Raw genomic sequence first — 22,401 nt, forward strand, 5'->3', positions numbered from 1 at the left:
TAAGTAACCATGTACAATTTGTATGTATTCTGACCACCAGAGATTTACTTTTGTAATGTATATAAATACTGTGTACATTAATAGAGAGAGTGAGAGAGTGTGCAACAGTTGTTAAAATGAATACCAGACACAAACAAGTAAACAGTAGGAGGACACACAAAGTTCCAAATTTGCCACTCTTTGTATAAAAAAAATAAATAAAATTTTCACATAACAGTTTAGATGGACACTGTATTTACTTAAAATAAATAATGTCCTAAAGAGTAGTTGTATCATTTGTACTGATATCCAGCAATACCTACTTACAAAGGTGTACAGTGGGATCCATGAGTATTACCATGCAAATTGTCCATTATCATGTTCCTGCACTTTATTTGACCCAATAAGAGCTTCAAGAATTAAAAGAAAACTTAAAACAAGCTGTTGACAACTTCTGCACCAGCATACATCAAAATCCATCACCTAAAAACACATAGGATGCAAGAGAAAAATTAATGAAAATAAGTCATGGACAATTTGCACGGTAATACTCATGGATCCCCTGGTCAGTATATTGTCACATATCTGAACAAGAGTATTTTAATTTGATTGCTTTTTTTAAACCTTCAATACTGATTGAAATTCCAACTGCCAGCTAGGAAACAATGAATCAGCGATCAGTTGAATTCTCTTCGACTGACGTCTGGCATTTTCAAGTGGCAAGGCACCGAAAGTTCCTGATGGGACGAAACAAATGGACCCACATATGGCAATTTAATTTGTGTGTGGTATAAACAGTTTACTATCAGATTAATATTTATGGATAGTCAATTTTAAACTCCAATCAAAAATTAACCAGTTAACCTACATAAAAACTAGTTACATCAAAATTTAGTTTGTTCAATTCTGCATAAATCTATGGTACAATTTTCTTTAATATGCCTTGAATTTTTTATCGTCACGAGAATGAAAAAGTCAGTTTTTTGGTGTTTTCCACATGACCGCTCTCTTTGAAGTTCTACAAATAAAAAACATGTGGCCAGATCGTGATGAAATTTATATACAGTATAGCTGGAAAGGTTTTTAACACTATTCTTAATTTTCAGTTGTTTTTTTAATTGACCAAAAATGTTCTTATCAATTTTGTGAAACAACTTTTCTTATTGTAGATGTACTACGTAGAAAAATGCACGCTCGGCCAGGACTCGAAACCAAGAGTCTATGGCATACCGTTAGAGCAATGGCCATATGAGAGCACCATCCCGTTTCCTCCCATCATAAGTGGTAACTTCTGAAACTGAGACCTTGCATTCCTTGCAGATTAAATTTGTCATCTTTTGCTTATTTTTTTCCTGGCACATCTTGCACTTTCTCCTCCCTGCAACCTTCAAGGGCCCTACTCCTAAAGAAGGCATACAGGTACATTTTGTACATATGTTACAGATCCAGTATCACCTTGTGTAGCTTACAAGGTTCTTGTTAAAAACTGATCTTTCAAGTCCATCCTCGGATCCTCCTTCAGAGCTCTCCAATGAAATCACATTTTAAAGGAAAAAGGTTAAAAACCGCAAGAAAAATGGTTAAAAGGATCAAGTCACTTGATTAAAAAAAATATTAATATAAAAAAACACGTCCCCAATCAGGGTTGGGCAATTACTAGGGACATTGAATTTTCGCGATGCGCGAAATCACGAAATGTGAAAAAAAAGATGTATTTTGAACATTCTGCACGTAACTACACCCCCAATGAGTTTTATTCGCGAAGTAATGCGAAATGTGTGCTTTTCCACAAAATGAAAACATTTGCGTAAAGTTTCCTACCACTTGCAGCTGAAGAACGTTTTATCTTTGATCACATCAGGAAGATGCTGCAAATTGGGATTTCCCATGCACATAATCTCAGTCCGAAAACTTCACTCCGTCAAGCTACATTCCTTTCTTCCCCCGAATATGCAATTTAGAAATGAAGTGATTTTATGTTGATGTTTTATTTTTGGTTGGACAGCTAAGTACTTGAGTATGTATACAGTATATCAAAATTAAGTAGTTTATCAATTTTTAGCTCTTTTGTGTGTCGTTTCCTCTCATGATGAAAAAGTGTGTACCAATTTTTTTTTTCCACCGCTGGTATACGAGGTGCGGCAATTAAATAACGAAACTGCGCACCTCCTGTTGCGTACGATAGTGGGGGCGGAGGTAACTATTGATGTGTTGTTGATACTGAACCTTCATGCGCACCCACTGTTTGTTTCATGATTCTGAAAGCTCTTTTCTTTGCAGGCTTGCTTGAAGAGGACAGTGTTCTGTAGTAGTGCCGGAATCATGGTGGACAATAAGGTTGAGCAGCGCATTAACATCAAATTTCTGGTGAAATTAAAAAAAAAACCGACGGAATGTTGAGCAATGTTAAAAGAGGTGTATGGTGATAATGCTATGTCACGTGCGCGAGTGTTCGAATGGCACAAACGATTTTCAGAAGGGAGGGAGGAGGTTGAAGGTGATGAACGTCCCGACCTCCCTGTGAGTTCAAGAAAGGACGACAATGTTCAAAAAATTCATGAACTTGTACGGAAAGACAGACGTCTGAGCATTCGGATGCTCGCAGACATGATGAACATTAACAAAGAGACAGTAAGACAAATTTTGCATGAGAATTTAAACATGACAAAAGTGTGTGCAAAAATTGTTCCGAAAAACCTCTCTCAGGACCAAAAAGACAATCGAAACACCATTTGCTGTGACATCATGGAACGACTCAAAGCAGACCCAGAATTGCTAACACGTGTCATCACATGTGATGAAACATGGATTTTCCAATATGATCCCGAGACCAAGCGTCAATCCATGCACTGGAAGACTCCCACATCGCCAAGAATGAAAAAAGCACGAATGAGCAAGTCGAAACTGAAGGCAATGCTAATCGTTTTTTTTCGATATCAGGGGTATCATCATGACTGAATGGGTGCCTCAGGGTCAAACGGTGAATCAGACCTATTACAAAGAAGTCCTAAGCAAACTGAGGGAAAGAATAAGGAAGAAGAGACCAGATTTGTGGAAGAACGATGCATGGATCCTCCACCAGGACAATGCGCCTGCCCATAATGCCCTTTCTGTGAAGCAGTTTTAGCCGCCAAGCGCATTCCTGTGCTCGACCATCCTCCGTATTCCCCAGACCTGGCCCCCTGTGACTTCTCTCTTCCCAAAAGTGAAAAGTGCATTGAAGGGAACACATTTTCACTCCGTGGAAGAGGTGAAACGAAAAACGGCAGAGTTGTTGAACAGTGTGACATCTGATGACCTACAGCATTGCTTTGAACAATGGAAGACACATATGCAGCGGTGTATTGATAGGGGAGGGAAGTATATTGAAGGGAATACCAGTCAATTGTAACTTTCTTGCAATACATCACAGTTATGACACCAGTCTCGTTATTTAATTGCCACACCTCGTATACCGCTGATCTAACATTTTATTTACCGCTCTCCTCAGTTTTTATTTACCATAAATTTCTCTCTCTAGCAATTACGCATTAAAATAGTTTTCTACACGACACGTAAATTACGTGTAAAATAAGTATAAAACGTAAAGACTAGAATCAAACCTCAAATTTTAAAGAAAACATTGTTTATTGGTTATTGCTATGTATTGCAATTGGCAGTGGCAGAAAACAAAAAAAAACAAGGCTTTAAAAACTTTCCTTCTGAATTTTACAAACCGCCATATTCACATTCACATCATAATTAGCCTATGCACGTGTATAATATGTTTGAAAAATGAATTTGAAGCTGTTACTAAAACATTGAAATCCAATCCAAATAAAATGTCGTTAATTGTTGTTATTGCACAAATACTAGTGCAAGACCTATAAATCAATAGTCACCCTTTCTTAAAATATGAAAGAATAGTTCTATTTTTGAAAACCTGTTAGTGGGGACAAGAGTGGCACTATAAACAATCTCAGAAAATAATGATTTTGTGCTTATATATGTACGAAAATTAATGTTGAAAATTTGATAATTCCTTTTTATGTTACTAATTTACGAAAGAAAATTAAGTATTTACATCTGCGTAGTACGTGAAATTATGCGTCGTTTATGTAAAAAAAACGTAACTAGTAAATTACCTTGCGAACTCTGACCCCAATAAGATTTCCAGCATTCCCGACCAGTCTACTAAACCTCGAGAGTGAATTCAGTATACCCGATGATGTAAGAGTGGGAGGAAGGGGGGGGGGGCTGTCAACAGAAAGAAACATGTGCATATATGCAGAGCAAGGCCAGTGCTGCAGGCAGCAGGATTTTACTTTTCAATGCGATTTTATTGGAGCCCTGAAGAAGGATCCAGGGACAGAAATATAAGAAATATCTGTATTTTATATTCAATAATTAGCAGCTGTTGTTATGTGAACATTTAATAAATTACTTGTTCTCGTTCCAAAAAATTAAAGAACAGTTTTGTTGTCCATTTTCGGGTCCATCTTGAAAGTACGAGCACATCATTTGGTCTGATTTCTTGACGTACCTCTTAGACTTGTTATAGTTAACAATAGCCATTGCCATCTCTGAAATTTCCATTTACCCGTGGTTGGTGCATGTTACGGGATGTAGACTTCACGTTTGTCCTTTCAACTGTCAAATACTGTCGCACCTCCTTGCACAAAAACACAAATGTCTCCTTTTGTAAGTGCTTAGGTGTGAAGAGGGGGGTTAATAATTTGTCAAATAAATTAGGAACTGAGAAAACGTCCATAAACGATTTATGACCAACATTTGTAACCTTCCGAGTCAGGTCAAGACTTGTTGGTGTGTCTTTGTCTGTGACCTAAGGTCCCTGTTTTTCCTAGGTATATGTACTTTCATGTCGTAAGAACATCCCAATTTGTCACCGATTTGGAATAATTTCATTCCAAAGACACTAATATATAAATGTCAAGTCTTGAAACTTTGCATGTTATCGAACAAATTAAGTTCATTCAACATATTTGAAAAGTAAAGAAAAATAAAATACAAATATATTCTTACACAAAAAGTCTACAATGAAAAAGCTTGGAGCTTTTTTCCAGTTCCCTTACCTTTTCACCCAAAACTTCCATTTCCGTAACTCCAAGGATTTCTAGGTCCTAAATTTGCAAAAAAAAAAAAAAAACAGGTTCTATATGGTAAGACAGTTTCCGTCAACAAAGACAAGCTGAAAACAAATGCTATTCGGTGACATCAGAATTTTCCTCTCCACTGTAATTAAAACTTACAAAACTTTATTCACTCATTTATTTGTTTTTCAAGCACTTTGAAAAAGTACAAAACATTATATGATATCAATGTACAGATGCATTACGCGTTACAAATATTTTATATTTCTTGACAAAAATTTTCTCCACATTTGTTGGTCCCACAAGTTTCGACTTTGGGATACAATCAACACACAAAAAACCATCACATTCGATTAAAAAACCTGAATCAGCTCAGTTTTTTTCACTTTTGTTTCTCACAGCAAGTCACAGAAAGACAACACTTGAATGGGGGTTTAAAAACTGGTGTGTACATTATAAACAGAAATCAACTGGTATTTAAAATCATGAAAACAAACACAGAGAATGTGGTTTCCAATACAAGTGCCTCGGATTTTCTAGTGTATTTTACCAGATATACCAGGAATGTATTTTTTTTAAAATTTAATCAGTTAAAAAAAGTCAGTATGTCTGAATTTATAAACTGTCAGTTCATGAAGTGGAATTCGTATAAATGAATTTCATACAAATATCTTAAATTTGTTTCCTCTCTTAAACCTAAGGCTTTTTTTTATCTGCCACAAATCTTTACACTCCGCAGCAACGAAAAAACTATGTACAATGCAGAGAATCAAAATATAGCTTATAAAACATACACTCTTTTAAACACATTTACAACATTTCTGATAAAAATTTGACATTATCAAAAGACTAGGAATATGGCAAAGCACAATTCCAACTGTCTCTGCCATTTTGTTAACTTGAGATCTTCTTATCCATTTTCTTTCTCAAGGGACTCTATGGGGCACGCGCGCTCCAACTTCAGCTCGCGTTTCACTACGAGCTCCGTTCATGTTTGCCACCATATTTTAGCTACAGCCAATGACAAAACATATACAACTTATGTTCGCATTAATTCTATAAATCACAACTAGACAACCAAATTATCTCAAAGCATTAACAACCCTAGCGTTTCCTTGTCAATCAAAACTCTAGAATTAATTTGTACTTTGTAAATATATATTTATTTGCATATTAAAATATCCTATGCCTGCATGTGATGCATCATGGAAGTCCTTACGAGATCTAAAAAAAAAATAGTTGAGGTTTTGCCCCGGTTTTTAGATTCAAGACTTACAGACTCCCCTACGGAAATGCATCTTTGATGCAATGAGACCCTTTTTTTTTTTAGTTCTCATGTTTTGTTATACTTTGACAACAAACCTGGATTTTTTTCAGTTCATTAACAGGTAAAAAATCATGTGGAAACAAGCAATGCTGGTGTACATATTCAGCGAAAGTTGACTGACGAACCTCTAAAGAAATAAAAAGTGTTCAATGACAGTTTTGCTTAGATAGATGCACAGAGTGTGCTGCTGACTTAAAACATCTATAAACACAACCATAGTTAATCTAGCGACAACAAACAACAATTAATCCAAAACATGATCTTTTTTTCCTTTAGATCATGTCTGCTTTATTTTTAGTGACCAAATGCAGCACTTTTTTATGGAAGTAACACTGAAATGGAGAAAGATATTATGGCCTTGAAGTGAACGTGTTGGCATCAACGAACGAAAAGTCATTGCCTACACTACAAAATGGTTAACATAAACTAACGGCAAATTATGAACTTAACAAACTAAGACAAACAACTAACAAAATATTTAAAAAAAGTGCAGAGACTGAACACTCATAACTTAACCAGACAAAAATTGGATGCTTTTTCGCAAACCTGACATCAAAAATTGCTTTGAAAATAAATATAAAACAAAAACAGTCAATATGCATACCTTGTAGCAGTAGAATAACCTGTGCAAAAATTGGAACCTTAAGATAACATGAGAGCTGAGATCGGCCTGTATAAACTACAATTTTCATTTTGACCATGGCTATCCATTTTCAATCACCAGAAACGAAACAGAATGATCATTATATCAAAAAAAAATATATACATTTGAAGCAATACTGAACAGGAAATATTTTCAATTGCTCTGCCAAGATGGCGTTCTACTTTCAAGTGTTTCCCGTATGCTGAAAAACAGAGCTCTACATGTTATGTTATCTAATCGACTATTTTGTTTTTAATCGTAACTTCTTCATGTAGAAGTTGAGTAAGTGATATCAATTACTGTGGCACTTAAACGTGTCCACACGTGAGGTTTAAATATTGTTGTGTATGCCTAACGTTATTAATGAACAAACTAAATCTAACCAGTTCGCTCTTTTGCGTTCACTCCAAGGCCACTACTATTGTGCACAAAAACACTCATCCTTAGTTGGAACGTTTTCTTCATTTCTGTATATCCTAGCACAACCAGATCAAAATATGAAATATTTTTGAAATTATATGCATTTTGACGCCATCCTACTCTCAGAACTTTGGTCCCGCAGTTTACTACGAAGGCACTTTTTTCCTTCTGTACAACACTCATCATCATAGATACCACCTAGACTACACGTTTCGTAATTTCAGCAAACTGCCCACACTAACGAACCAAAATTGCAGGTACCTGTAATCAAGACAAAACGACCTCACACTGTAAAAAATATAAAGCTATTTTTATCCCTCTTTTACTAAAAAAAAAAAAACAATACTACATACAACAATAACCCTTCGCACTTGCACACACACTAAGAAAAGACAAATGAACATCACAAGGCACGTTAGGCTCGGCTGTTGTCAATCATCTCTTGAGCACCAAGAGAAAAATCGTAAAATGTCCTCCCGACTTCATCACAGACCATCAAGACTTTGTGATGCAGCTGCACTGAGAAGAATTTTGGAATCCTCACTATCACTGTTGCCATTGACAACCGATACAGCAGGCGAGTACACGTAATTCCTCTGTATAGAGTTTGTTGAAAATTCTGAAGAAGCCAAAGAGGTCGTGACTCTAACGGGAAGTGTCAAAATATCTGACGTGATATTTACGCCAAGGTTCAGCTTCTCATCTTCTAGGTCATCATACATACTCTCTGCCACCTACAACAAAAATTTGCACTGATTTAATAACTAATACCTAGAGCTTGGAAGTTGTTGACCCAAAAAATCTTAAAAAATGACCTAAAAACTGTTTAAAAATGGCCTTAAAATTATTTCGCTCTGAAAATGAAAGCTTGATTTTTTTCATAAATTTCAAGGAATTGTTTTTTGATGGTATAAACTACCGAATCTATAGGAAAAAAGCAGTAAATGCTAATGTTTTTCTGTAAAGTCATTCACCTCCTTTCAGAGCGAGCCTCGCACGAATACACAGTTGTGTTTCACGTTTATAAAGTTATTGGGGGCATTATAATTTTTTTTATATTGTGACAAAATACTGTCTTTGAGGTTACCATACGTACTCTCTTCCCTGGAAATGTCCTCATTCTAAATCAGTGGTTTCCAACTTCAAAAGGTCCGAGGGCCAAAATTATATCCAGCAGTTGATTGCCGGGCCGCATTTGGGGGGGGGGATTAAAAATTACAAAAATTGTAAGTACTGAACTGAGAATGTAGTACTTACTTTCGCATGACCTACATTTCTAAAATGAGGCATTAAAAACAATGGAATCACAAATCAAAATTGTATAATTACAATTTATTTCACAAAAACCCAATACTTATGGATGAATTGAAAGAAATGAAAACACACCATACAAATAAGAATCCTTCATAGTAAGTGTTCAAAGTGAAAATTGAGCCCGATCTGCTTCTTTTATTAAAGTTGTATTTGAATTTCTGTATTTGAAAGTCTCAGAAGGTGAAGCAGTGAAGAATCTGCCAGTCTGCTTCTGTAGCGGTTCTTGATGAACTTTATTGAAGAAGAAACCCTTTCACACGTGCATGTGCTGCCGAACATCCATGTCATTCTTTGTCCAAAACTACGAAGGTTTGGAAAGTGTTCGTTTGAAAGGTATTTGAAAAACTCTGGCCCCTTTTCTTGGCCAGTTTGAAGGAACACATCGCCTTGCAAATCACACAATTCAAGTTGGAGAGAAGCTTCTTGTTCTTCGATGTTCTAACGCCAAGAGGATTGCTAAATAGCTGGATGCTGCTTTAAGTTCAGCAAAATCTTTAATCTGGAGTCAAACTCATCCATTAATATTTGCACTGAATTAAAAAATGTCCAGTGTTTCTTCATCATCTGCTAGTCGCCGACAGCTTGGAAAATGGACCAGGTTATTCCTCTCCAAAGTAACGTTGAAAATATTCAGTTTATTACAAAACCCATCTATGTTTCCCATTAAATCTGACACCAGCTGGTTTCTTTCCTGCAGTTTCAAGTTCAGTTCGTTCAGGTGACCTGTGAGATCTGTTATAAACGCGAGTTGTTTAAGGACCATACTCTGAAACTGTTCCTTCAGTAAAAATTGAACGTATTTTAATAAAAATACATAAAATTAATGTATTTTGCAAACTGGCTTCGTGGGCCGCAAAAAAAAAGTATCATGGGCCGCCAGTTGGAAACCCCTGTTCTAAATAATGAAAAAGGGCGTAAGAGTGGAATTTCTTTTCACATAATAATGTCTGTGTTTTCTACAAATCTTTAACCTTAGCAGACGGAGCCTTATGGTAAGATAAACCCTATGCGGACTGGACCTTTTCAAACTTGCCACAAAGTACAAAGAAATATCGTATCTCTATAACTAATTGTCATAGAGAGATGATATTCGTTTTGTTTTCTTTCTTAAAGATAGGGCTTTTATCGGAGGTAAAATTTATACACTATGCCTCCCAAAAATGACTGTTAAAGGTAGGAGAAAATTGAAATTTTAAAATAAAATAAAAATGGCATACAACACACACCCTGCGCCCTAACAGTAGACCGAAGTGATTGAAAAAATGTCGTACATAGCAACACTGCTACAAGCATGCAAAGTTTTGTGCGGGAAGAAAACAAAACAATGTGTAATAGAGGCAGTGCTGATGGCTTATGGGAAAAATTCCAAAATTTCAATAGTAAAGATGGATACAATTGTTTTGTAATATGAGTATGTTATACGCTCATATGCACACTAATGATCAAAGAAGAAAGAACTGAAATATTGTATGTAGTTCTCAAGAATTGGCACGTTAATTGCTGACACGTGGGGCTGGGATGTTGGAATTACACATAATGGCTACATATTGTATCACGCCGTAGGCGTTGAGTCGAACCTAAGACCCGGGCAGCTTAAATAAATAAGCTAATCATGTTATAAAAAGGGTCCCGCTGAAGCATTGGAAAAGAGCTTCTTAAAAGCTAATCACATCAGCGACCTTCAGCAGAGGTGGAAAAACTCCGCTTACATTGCATTAGGCAATATGAAAATCAGGAAATCAGAGGGTTTTTTTCTCAGAATCGCCGTTGCCAAAGGACGTGATCGAGTCAACTGTCTTAACGGCTGATAGTTCGAATTTCATTTAAATAGGTTGCGTGAGAAAATCTCTTGCTTAGTTGTCTTCCGTATTCAGTCAGATGAAGTAGTTACAAAAGAACTCAGTTTCTAGTTACTCGCAGTTTACATTGAATCTAGTTAGCGCAAGAGAGCTCCATAGTTGCCATAACTTTAGATAAAGGAGTGAACGAACGATCGGGAAGTTATAGTTTATCGTTTAGAATATTGGTCTACAAAAGTACAGAGTTTGGAGCCCGGAGTTGCTCCCTCGCAACGAGGACCAGCGGAGAAGAGATTGCAGCAGAACTACAGGTAAACGAACATTCCTTATGCCTTTCCTCCCCCTGCCCGTTCAGTCATATGTAGCGTTTTTATATAGATGTCAGTGTGTTGTTATTTCACGGGGCTAGCCCCCTTGCTGTTTGAGGGTCAACGTTGCTCTTCAGAGCTACCCCCTTTCTCTTACAACGTTCTTCTCGCTTAGCAAGCGAGTGGCTAAAGGCTGTCATAGCCTATCTACAATCCCTACAGGCACATATTTTTGGTTAATAAAAAAGCAAAATTTCGGTACAAAACCAGTCAATTTCGGGTTCAAAAGCGGTAAATAAAATGAAATTTCGCTGTTATAGCAGTGAAAAAGCAGAATATAAAAATGATATTTTGGTTTTAAAAAATGTGAATATAATCACAAATTTGATTTAAAAACTGCACTATTACACAAAATAAACATATCCCTTCTAATAGCGCATTAAATCATTACCAGAGTATTAGTTTATTCCTGTATAAAGGAGTCCATTTTTGCTTCTCAAATATTTACAGCAGAATTAATCAATTATCCGTGATTTGCATAAATCACAGGATACTTCAGAAAGTGTTGCGTCGGTATATAAACGGTAAATTTAGTGTTTCAGAGTCTATTTCACATTTTGCAGTTCATTTCGCATCATTTCGTGACAAAACAGGGTAGGAAAATGCACCTCACACCTTTCAGAAACATGAAAAAATAACATTACAATGTGTTATTTCAGATTTCGTGTTTTCGCCAAAAATGAAATATGCATGCCTCTAACGATCCCCCTCTTAAGACTTTAGATGATATGTCCCATCCATCCACTCACAATTAACAAAAAAGAAGCAAAATATTAACAATAAGCATAACAAGTCACAATATAATGTCATCACACTCATCATTGAAAATTATATTCAAACACTTCAATTGCAACCAATAGGTCAATATCATAAATCTACACAAACCACCTTGCGCCTCACATTATCTCAGAATTGAACTTTTGAAAGTGTTATCTTGTGTCCAGTTAATTAGCATGCTCTGTTGTGTTTTTAATCTTACATTAGAAAACAGACATATCAAAACGAAAATGTAAGTTTAAAGATGAACTTAAAAACAAGTATATTTGTTTTTTAAATTTTATAAAGATTTCCTCTTTTTCACTTTATAAAATACTTTAATTGTAAGGAATAAAATGTTTTATTTGACCTATTCACGGTGGGAACAATTAGTAACTTGACTACAGAATCACATAACCAAATGATGGCTTCATTGTACTCTTAAAACTGTAAACAAGGTGTGACCTGAAATTTCCAAGACTGTTCTTATTGAAGTTTGGTAATAAATGCATGTTTACCATTAAAGTTATTCTATTTATTAATTCAGATATTTTTTTTAAAAGGTACTTGTAGAAACCATCACCACATCTCATTCTTCATTTAAGATGCAGAATCAAAAAAGATAAAATTATAGATGTAAAAAGACAAAAAATGTCTTCCTACTCATCTTCCATTACTGCCTCTCCAACATATGGTAATAAATTAAAAGTCCTCTACATGAGATGTCATATAATAAAACAAAGATTACTGCCAAGAATTTTTTAGTTACTGAACTGTAACTTGACAAGTGGCGTGCCCAAGGGGGGTTGGTGAGGTTCCACCTTAGCCCCAGTATTCCTAAAAAAAAAGAACATCAAAGGTAGGAAAAGATGGCAAAATGAGGGTTGACTACTAAAAACAAGTATATGTAACCCCCTCCCTTTTGAAAATTCTGGGCACGCCACTTATGACAAGTATGGCAGTTCACATTGAATACTACTTTCCAAATATTAAAATAGGTTCTTGTTGTTCCATACCTATGACTTTACTTCTCATTAGTTTAGGAAGTTTTGGATCACACCTTGCACTGTCAAATTCAAAACTACATGGCATCTCCGTTAACGAAAACTGAAAGGAAAACAAGCATTATAAAAGTGTACAAAATGAAAAACACAGAACATTTTTCAATCATAACTTCAGCATTTAAAAAGATGACATGGTTCCTTAAGTTTCAACAGAATTATTTCCATGGGCACGGTAGTACATATTGATAAATATTTACCTTTCTCTCTTAGGTTTTCACAGGATAAATTATGATTAGGTGGAAAAACAAGCACCCATACCCTGAGCAGGACTCAAGCGAAGCGGCAAGAAAAAAGAACTTGATAGTGAAAAATTTGCCTGGTTCTACAAAGTGATTAAAAAAAAATCAGTGTGTACTTTTCAATACCCTGTTAATTACTAGTAAACAAACTTTTCTCGAAACTGCATTCCTTTAGCAGAGTGTCTACCAAAATAACAAATCAACAGTTCTTGACATTTTCCCCCCATTTTCTTAACATTCATTTAATCGTCCGGAAATTAAGAAAATATATATTTTTATTCAATGAAAACCCTTACCACAAGGCCAGTTAAGATGAAAACTGAAGCTGTACTTTAACAAGAGATTTAGACTTGCTTTAATTATTAATGCATGTAAAAGTTAATGCTTCAGACTTCATCCTGGAAGAGGAATGACCACTTTATTTAATATTTTTACAAAACTTCAGGCAAACAAGAATGTTTGAAAGAAAAACAATTTTAGATTTCCAAATATTCAATTTTTATCAAATCCCAGTACAAGTATATAAAAATGTAAATTCTATACTGTGAAAAAAAAAAAATCTTTACCACAAGCAAAATTTCTTGATGAACTGGTAGACAACCAGTTTCAGAACGATTTTTATCAAGAATTTCATTTGGAACTTTATGGAGATCCTCTGCAAAAAGCACTGATAGATATTACTTAACATGCTAGTTTCATCCTATGTCCATTTGCTAACGAAATTACCGGAACATGTATTACACAGATTTAAAAAAGTACTGTGGTTGAGCCGATGCCGATGTATCAGTTGGAATTTTATTTACTGATACCGACCAATACATTTCCAGCATCTTGATCTTTCACGGACTCCACAAAATTGTGGCGAAACAGTTTCATGGAGTCTAATTATCATGAAAATTATGCCAATTTCGAAGTTTACTTTCATCTCGCACCAGTTTTGTACATTTTTTTTTTTTTATATAACAACATTTAATTTAATATTCTGTTGTAATTCTTGAATATTTTAAAGCACAAGTCTTGGTAAATTGATTCATTTACTAATTCGAGTGCAATACTTACACACAAATGTTATTCAATATTTTGAAAAACTTTAATTAAAATTTTCAAGAATATGTATAGGGGCTATCCACAACTAAACAAAAACATATCGAACGGCACGATCGATTGTGGAACTGTAGCACAGCAACTTCCGGTTCACATCGGTCGGGTAATTCAAGTGCGTACTTGTGGCCTTTCTTCTCGTTTTGTATACCGGATGAAATGGATCATATAAAAGCACTTGACGACGAGGAGAATAAGAGATATCAGGGCAAAGTTGAGGCCTTTGCATATCAATTGGATGAGCAAATAGGAAGTAATACGGCATTATTCCAGGATGAGATCCATTTGCTGATTGTTGTTGCATTGGCGATATTTGTAGCCTACATATTTAATAGAAAGTAATTTTTCCAACAGAGCGAGAGCGCTTCAAGCATGTAAATATTTGGATGTATACATTTAAGTTTTAAATGAAAAAGTGTGAGATGCACGGACATAAAAAATGGAAGAAGGAGCTTCTTTTCTTCTTTCTTCAGTCAGGGTGAGTCAGAGGGATGCGGTAATGCACACTTGCTGGTTTCGTTCCCGTTTGAATGCAGAAATACAGAAAGCTCATTGTTATTTTAAGTCAATTTTCTGCAATTTGTGTTAAACATGATGATGAAGATTAATAATAAACTGGAAAAATTACTGATCGGACAAACACAATGACACACCATTGCCTGACCATGGTGTTCAAATCTAGGACCTCTTCTTTATCAATGTTGAAAAGATTTCCATTGCAAAAGATGAAAATTAATAATACTACCCGCACTTAATTTTCTGGTTACACAAAAATTTAATACAGTTCGTGTGTACTTCAAGAACGTAACATGTAACCTATCTGACTATGACCAAGCATTTTTTGAAAGAAAAATTAATATTTTTGCTCTTATCACTAAAACATCGAGAAAATCGAACTTTAAATTATTTCTCTTCTACCTTTAATGAAGTGCAAGGGGTGAGGGATGCAAAATGTTTGGTTGGGAAGGAAACAGGACGGGGTATTTTTAAAGTCCTGACGTTCAAACTGGGAAAAATAATGTTATTTCCCGACTAAATTGGGAGATTATAGGAGCGGAGTCCTGACTTTTTTGTTTCCTGCACATCTGTTGTCATTACTGCAGAGTCTACTCCTGCTAATGGACTTCCAATTTTCACGCCTGACAGCTTGAATGCAATAATTTTGGCACCTAGATCTCGAGGAATTGGATGAAGAGAGATCCATGAAAGATTATTTAGCCGTGATCGTAGTTTACATCCTCCTTGTACACACCCATTCGTTTCTTTCATACATGACACGATCTCAGCTCCCTTTAGCAGCATGTTGTGAGCCTGCGAACCGGAAGTTGTTGTGCTGCAAGCATGGCGTCCGTGCGAAGGCACTTCCGTCCGGTGGATAGCCCCTATAGGTGGGAATCTGTGACAGTATCGGTTCGATGTGGTATCAGCTCAGCCCTAAAAATCATTAAATTGTACTTTTCCAGAAGTTATTTTTTAATCATCAATTAAAAAAATCAATACAAAAATTTTTAAAACTCTTTCCAAGTGATACACATTCTTAAGACAAAAAGGATTTTATTTTCGATTAACAAAATAGAAAGACGTAACTGCCTAAATTAAAGGGATGGAACACTTCAATTGATACTATATCAGTATAGGTATACATATCGATGAATTGGTTTATCAGTAAAATTATTAATAATTTTAGCAATCTGATAAATAGCCTGTAATTTTGTGCAAAATTCTGCCACCTCATTATTCTTATGAACTTACCTCAATGTCAAATTCCCCTATTGGACTGTTCATGGATTCAAGTTTGTTTATGTCGATGAATTCGGTACTCATGGGTTCATCAATGCTCTTGGATTCGCCAACAGATGACGAATGTGTCAATGATGCTGGGGTGGGAGGAGACAACGGTCCATTCTCTTCTTCCTCGCTCTCTTCACAGGATAAACTTGCGCTTACTTCCCGCTTCATCTCCCCTCTTTCAAGCATCTCCAAATTTTCTGTAATAATTGCAAACATGTTTTATATATAGTCAGGGTGATGTCTTCTCTGATATATTTTTCTTTTTATAGTTTTTCTGATAAATCTAAATAAAAGTAACACACTACAAAATACTGGATTGTTATATGCATCCTGAATATTATTCAAATGGAGTACGAGCTTAGTTCTTTATGAGAATCAATCTCTTACATTGAATTTTTGTTGATTTAGTTAATTTTACCTTGATTGATTGATTTTACTTTGCTTTTGAGTCACCCTTGGCTAATTACGAAGATAAGAATGAGTGATGATATGATGAAATTGATAAAGGGACATTCAGAAAGAACACCCACGCCAAAGCCAGGATTCGAACCCAGGACCCCTACCATGGATCATTCTGTGTTAACCACTCCATCATGGAGGTTGGCAGAAGTATGCTTGAAAATATATTATTGATTATAAATTTGGGAATTTTGCAACCAAGAATTAGTTTAAAATATCACTACTTTTGAACTGAAAATGTGTCAATTTCATATTATTTGCTAACATTTTCCACTTACTGTGAAAGAATATTGCCTTCAACATATTGGGGAGATATGTTGTCTAATATAGCAATATCTTGGATGTGTCCCACCTTCTCTCCCCCTAACCACCAAGAAACATGGTTTGCTACATTTTGCTTATAGCTAGAGGCATAGATTTTTGGTAAATAAAAAAAGCAAAATTTCTGTACAAAAACAGTCAATTTTGGGTTCAAAAGCTGTAAACAAAATAAAATTTTGTTGTTATAGCGGTGAAAAATTGGATCAATAATCGTATATAAAATGACATTTTGGTTCTAAAATTGTGAATATAATCCTAAATTTGATTTAAAACCTGCACTTATTACACAAAATAAACATATCCCTTCTAATAGCGCATTTATGTAGTACCCGAGTATTAACTTTATTTTTGTATAAAGGGGTCCATTTTTGCTTCTCAAATATTTACAGCAGAATTATCAGTTTTTGTGAATTGCATAACTCACAGGATAATTCAAACATCAGAAAGTGTTGTGGCGGTAAATAAACTCTAAATTTCATGTTTAAGTCTATTTCCCATTTTGCAGTTCATTTCATGACAAAACTGGGTAGGAAAAGCACCTCACACCATTCAAAAACATGAAAAATTAACATTACAATGTATTATTTCACATTTCGTGTTTTTGTGTAGCAAAACATGTTCATAATGTTTGACCACCGCACTGTAATGCTCACCTGGACAAACCATTGCCTTCTTGATCGCCATAGGATCCTTCCGAGACCATTTCTGAACCTCCTCGTCCATCTTGGAAATCTTGGCTGGGTTCATTGCCCACAGACAACCTTTCCTCTGACTGCCATTCCCTGTGGGCTTCTCAATCTTCTCAAAGCACTTATTCAAACTCAAGTTGTGCCGTACAGAGTTCTTCCAGCCATTTGGAGCAGTTTTGAAATAAGGAAAGTGTTCACTAAAAAGAAAAGAGCAGTTGTTTATTTCGACAAGCGAATCTTCAAACAAGTAATTTGATGCTAAAGAAAACTAGCATCAGAATATAACCGGCACTTTTAAAAACTTGACAAGTTATCTTTTTTGCACTGTAAATTGCAGCACTCTAGAATGAGAAGCAAGATCTAGTGATAAAATATACCCTTCGGTGGAAACAGACACAACAGGGTTTGCTTACTAGGAGCACGGATGTACACTCCCCACATAAAGCTTGGAATATTGTTATGTTAGACAATAGGTGTTGGAATGCAACAACACACGGTATCTGTCTGGTGGACGTTCACATCTTTTTGCCAACATATGCCACCGTGCCTATCACCTATTGCCTAATATAATAAGTCCACACATTTTGTGAGGAGTCTGTAATAGTGTTTCTGTATTTGTACAGTAAAGATCACATCACAGCCTCTAGTTACGGCCCAATTGCATTAACTAAAGTCGTTTTCACGTTCAGAAGACACAATGGCCTCTTATGGACAATGCTTTTCTTATGGGAAATACGAGCACGCTGTTGTGAAATTTCTCGATTTTCAAATTTAGCTTAAGTAAAATCGGTACCTGCAGTTTTGCAGGAAATTCTGTAGAGAATACGATGGTGAGCACAAAAAAGTGGTAACTTGTTTACATATTTTTAGATAAATTAAAAACGCAAATTTTCAGTGGAAACAAAATTTTAACATTGTTTTCATTCCTAACGTTGAAACGTGCCGTAAAATTGAAGCATTCATTATGAAAAAAATTGACACGGTTTTCTAATTGTCATAGGTGATGGTGGTGCTCAGAATTTATCAATACTTTAAAGCATATTCGCATTAAAAACTATTCAAATAAAGTATGTGGGGATTTTTTATATTCGTGCAGTAGAAAATGTCGTCGCTGGCAATTTTTTGTTCTGTAATTCCAAGTAAAAACTTCCAGCGACAAAGTTGTGAAGAAAATAATGAAATTATTTTTTATAACCACTCAAAGGTTCCCAGAAATATTACTTCCATGCATTTTGAGTTTCTTTTTAACCCGAACCGCGCACGAAGTAAGGGGACGTTGTCTGGCCATCTTGAGCCGACTCACCGCAGCATTCCGGCTAATCACCACCAAGCTTTCGAGTTGTTATTTTATTTCCATTCAGTAAAAATATTAACTTCATTCAGTTTGTTACAATAGAATTGCAATCACTTAAATTTAATAATTGACAATTATTTCCAATGCTGCTGTTCTGAGCAACATTAGTGCTGTCGCAAATACACGTTGTTTTTGTTTACATTACTGTCGACATTAATACTGAAATGAAGATGACCTTTCAGTTTCCAACGTACACATAAATTCATAAACAATAATGAATTTATATATATATATGTATGTAACACATTACCATATCTCAATGTTGTTCTATGAAATAATTACAGAGAAAGGCGAATGAATATTAAATTAAATCTAATGGGAAAATGACATGAACTGTAATGTTCACAGTATAATTTTAATATTAATAATTACATATAATTATCATTTTATATAAAATATGTAACACCTACATTGTGAAGGAAGCTCATCATTCCCGGCGACATGAGCTAGCGCTGTATTGGCAACACTGTACGGTTTCTCCATAAGCGCCGTTGTGTCTTCTGAACGTGAAAACGACTTTAGCTGGTAAAACCTATTTAGGACCCCTCCCAAACAATTAGCAAGTATGAAAATTAAATAACGAAAACGTACTTGTGTAGCATTTGTTGTGTAATCGATGCTTATTCATTTACTTTGAACTTACTGGAGGGCAAGGATTATATTGGGATCATATGGCTGTGAAGGACAGTACCATACTACCACTTACGATAATATACATAAAATAGTAATCAGGACCTTTACTTGTTGTTAACTGGGTTTAACATATTTATTGAATAAGAAAAAACTATTCAATTCTTTATCTATTTGACATTAACACCCTTGCTTTGTTTTTACACAAATTTTGGTGATCTTGAATACACTCTGATACAGTCATTTACGTATTGATGCAATAATAACAATACAATATTAATTAATTTAATATTTTAATTATAATATAATTTAAACATTATTATTATTTCCGAGACATTGGTTCGGATTCCCGTCAGAAATATATTTCTAGATACATGCCTGCTATCTGCTAGTGCAAGCTCATGATCAACAAGAGCCTCACCTGGTTCTTGGAGTTGAACTTTTTTATTAGAAAGTTTCAATGTCGATTTCACCGTGACCACTCCATCTGGAAACACTTATTCAGGATGCTTTCTAGAAAGGTACACTTAATTGCACCTGACCTCCAAAAGTCCTATGATACATAGTAGCAATTTAGTATAATAAACAGCTGGGGTGTTAGTGGTCACGTGGCATACTTTATTCAGAACTTCCTCTTCAACTGACATGTCCACATGTGTGTTGGGATACAAGAGAACAATATCCCTCACATTCAGCATTCTGAATGTGAGTGTTTGCCATAGCAGTGAGCAGTGCTATGGCAAACATTCTCACCCCTGTACTGCTCAGCAAAGATGAGAAAGTCTCTCTGGCGCTGCTGTCCTGTGAGCAACTTGTTTGTTCGAGGGTTGGGTCGGGTGGGAGGTGGGGGGTAGCAAGGACTGCTCGACTTCTGACACTCTTTCAATGTTGCCAAACTTACATGGACGAAAGGTCATTGAGTTCGAGTGCGTCTGTTGTGTATGTTGTTTGTACCGAAATGAAGGGCAAAACCGTACATAGTGAGAGCCGAGAGGTAATTTCGAATGTTGTTAAATTTTTTGACAACGAAGCGAGAGAAGGATGTTACACGTTTCCGGTCAATCAAGCTACAAAGCGTGCGGCTGCTGCAGTTCGAATGTCGGACACTTTCATAAAGAAAATTAGAAAGGAAGGAAATTCCGGGGGGAAATTTACGACACCAGGTAAGCACAGGTCTGCCGAAAAGCGTAGAATTGTTGTGGACGACTTTGACAAGTGTTTGATTCCAAGAACTATTGGTAATTTTTATACGATTGAACATGAAGTGCCAACAGTAATAAAAGTGCTTTCGAAATTAAAGAAAGAAATTAATTTTCGGGGTAGTCGTGAAACTCTTCGCAACATCATTTGCAATGACTTAGGATTTCGTTTCCGAAAGTGCAAAAACGTGAGAAGTGCTTTGGTGGAAAGAAGTGACATCGTGTCCAATCGAACAAGTTTTCTGAGGGCATTGAGGCGAAATGAGAAGAGTGGCGTGAAAAGGCCAGTTATATACTTAGATGAAACATGGATCCACGAGAACTACACGGTGAAAAAGTGTTGGCAGGGTGAAGGCAGTGTACATGGTGCTTTATCAAATACCAGTGCTGGAAGAAGGGTGATCATCCTTCACGCCTTCACGTTTTCACGGTTTCGTACCAAACTGTCTACTTATGTTCAAAGCTAAACAGAAAACCGGAGATTATCATGGGGAAATGAATGCTGAAAATTTTGAACGATGGTTTGAAAGTCAATTGTTACCGAATATTCCCTCCAACAGCATTATTGTCATGGACAATGTGCCTTACCATTCTGTGCAAGTAAACAAACCTCCCACAATAGGCAGCACTAAAGCTGCAATGCAAGACTGGTTGAAAGACAATTCAATTGAATTTTCAGATAACCTTCGAAAGGCTGAGTTATATCAGCTAATCAAAACCAACAAAAAGCCCCCGCAATATCGGGTCGACACTCTTGCAGCAGAAAACGGCCACACCCTACTTCGTCTTCCACCTTATCATTGCGATCTAAACCCTATTGAGTATGTTTGGGGTATCATAAAGGGTCGTATTGCATCACAAAATGTGGATCGTAATTTGGGCAGAGTACTGGAAGTTGCAAGAGAAGAATTTCAGAACTTTCCCAAAGAAGAATGGAAAAGGTCTTGCGAAAAAGTAAAGGGGAAACAAGAGGAATATTGGGTCCAGGACGGAATTATTGAAGTAGAAGTTGACAAGTTGGTAATCGAAGACTGCTCGGAGGATGAAAGTCACATGAGCGGTGAGGATTCGGATTCAGACGACAATGGTAGTGCCAGTGAGGTTGACAAACGGTGCGATAATGACAGTCAGGTGAATGTTAGTGACGAGTCGGATTTGGGTTGCACTCCACTGTAAATGGTAAGTTTACAAAAAAATCTTTAATAATTCTTGCAGCTTTCCTGGCGGCAAATATTGAAGAGGTTTTCTCGGGCAATCAGCCAGGTGATTTCCGGATAGCAGTAGCGTACGCAGGATTTCATCAAGGGGGGGGGGGGGGGTAATTTCGAAAACTTTCTACAAATTCACATTATCATTGTTTTATTATACTTTAATTAATTAATTAATAATACAATTAATAAATTAGTTTAATTACCACTAATAATACTACTAATGCATCTGCTGTTACTACTTATATCACTACTATTATCTATGCTATTATTAAGTAGTAGAGATCTACATAAATATATTTATGAAAGCAATAGAACAAAATTACATTTTTTTTGTTTCTTTGTTACTAAATAATTGTCTAGTCAACTGTTATTTGTATATGATAGGTGAGACATTCTAAGTGTGAAGAAAATTCATAAAAACAAGCAAATATATTAAATTTATTGAAATAATCAAAATATAAAACTCATTCAAAGGTCCGCGGTGGTCTAGTCTGACAACCTCGTGGGAGATCCGGGTTCGATTCCAGGAATTGGTTGGAATTTATCCAGCCTTCTCTCCGCACCCAGCCTCATATCAATAAGTACCTGAGAGCAACCCTGGGGGATAAAGGCTGCTGGAGCATGATGGTGCTGATCACATCCCCTGC

At 35.9% G+C, this 22,401-nt stretch overlaps 1 protein-coding gene across 3 annotated transcripts in view; it reads right to left on the reverse strand.

The window, feature by feature from the left end:
* Positions 1-5,245: 5,245 nt before the first annotated feature.
* Positions 5,246-22,401, reverse strand: part of jumu (Forkhead box protein N4 jumeau) — a 54,940-nt gene continuing 37,784 nt past the window's right edge. For 2 of the 3 annotated variants that reach the window (XM_083112320.1, XM_083112319.1), the window contains exons 3-5: positions 17,325-17,557; positions 15,853-16,088; positions 5,246-8,193 (exon numbers count right to left, since the gene is read on the reverse strand). In XM_083112320.1, coding sequence (XP_082968446.1) covers positions 7,945-8,193; positions 15,853-16,088; positions 17,325-17,557 — 718 coding nt within the window. In that variant the 3' untranslated portion in view covers positions 5,246-7,944. Of the gene's footprint in view, positions 8,194-12,712; positions 12,804-15,852; positions 16,089-17,324; positions 17,558-22,401 lie in introns of all 3 variants that reach the window. The other variant, XM_083112321.1, reaches the window with a different exon arrangement.

The sequence above is a fragment of the Lepisma saccharinum genome, chromosome 26 (genome assembly GCF_977018435.1).
Source record: "Lepisma saccharinum chromosome 26, izLepSacc3.1, whole genome shotgun sequence".
Taxonomy (NCBI): Eukaryota; Metazoa; Arthropoda; class Insecta; order Zygentoma; family Lepismatidae; genus Lepisma; species Lepisma saccharinum.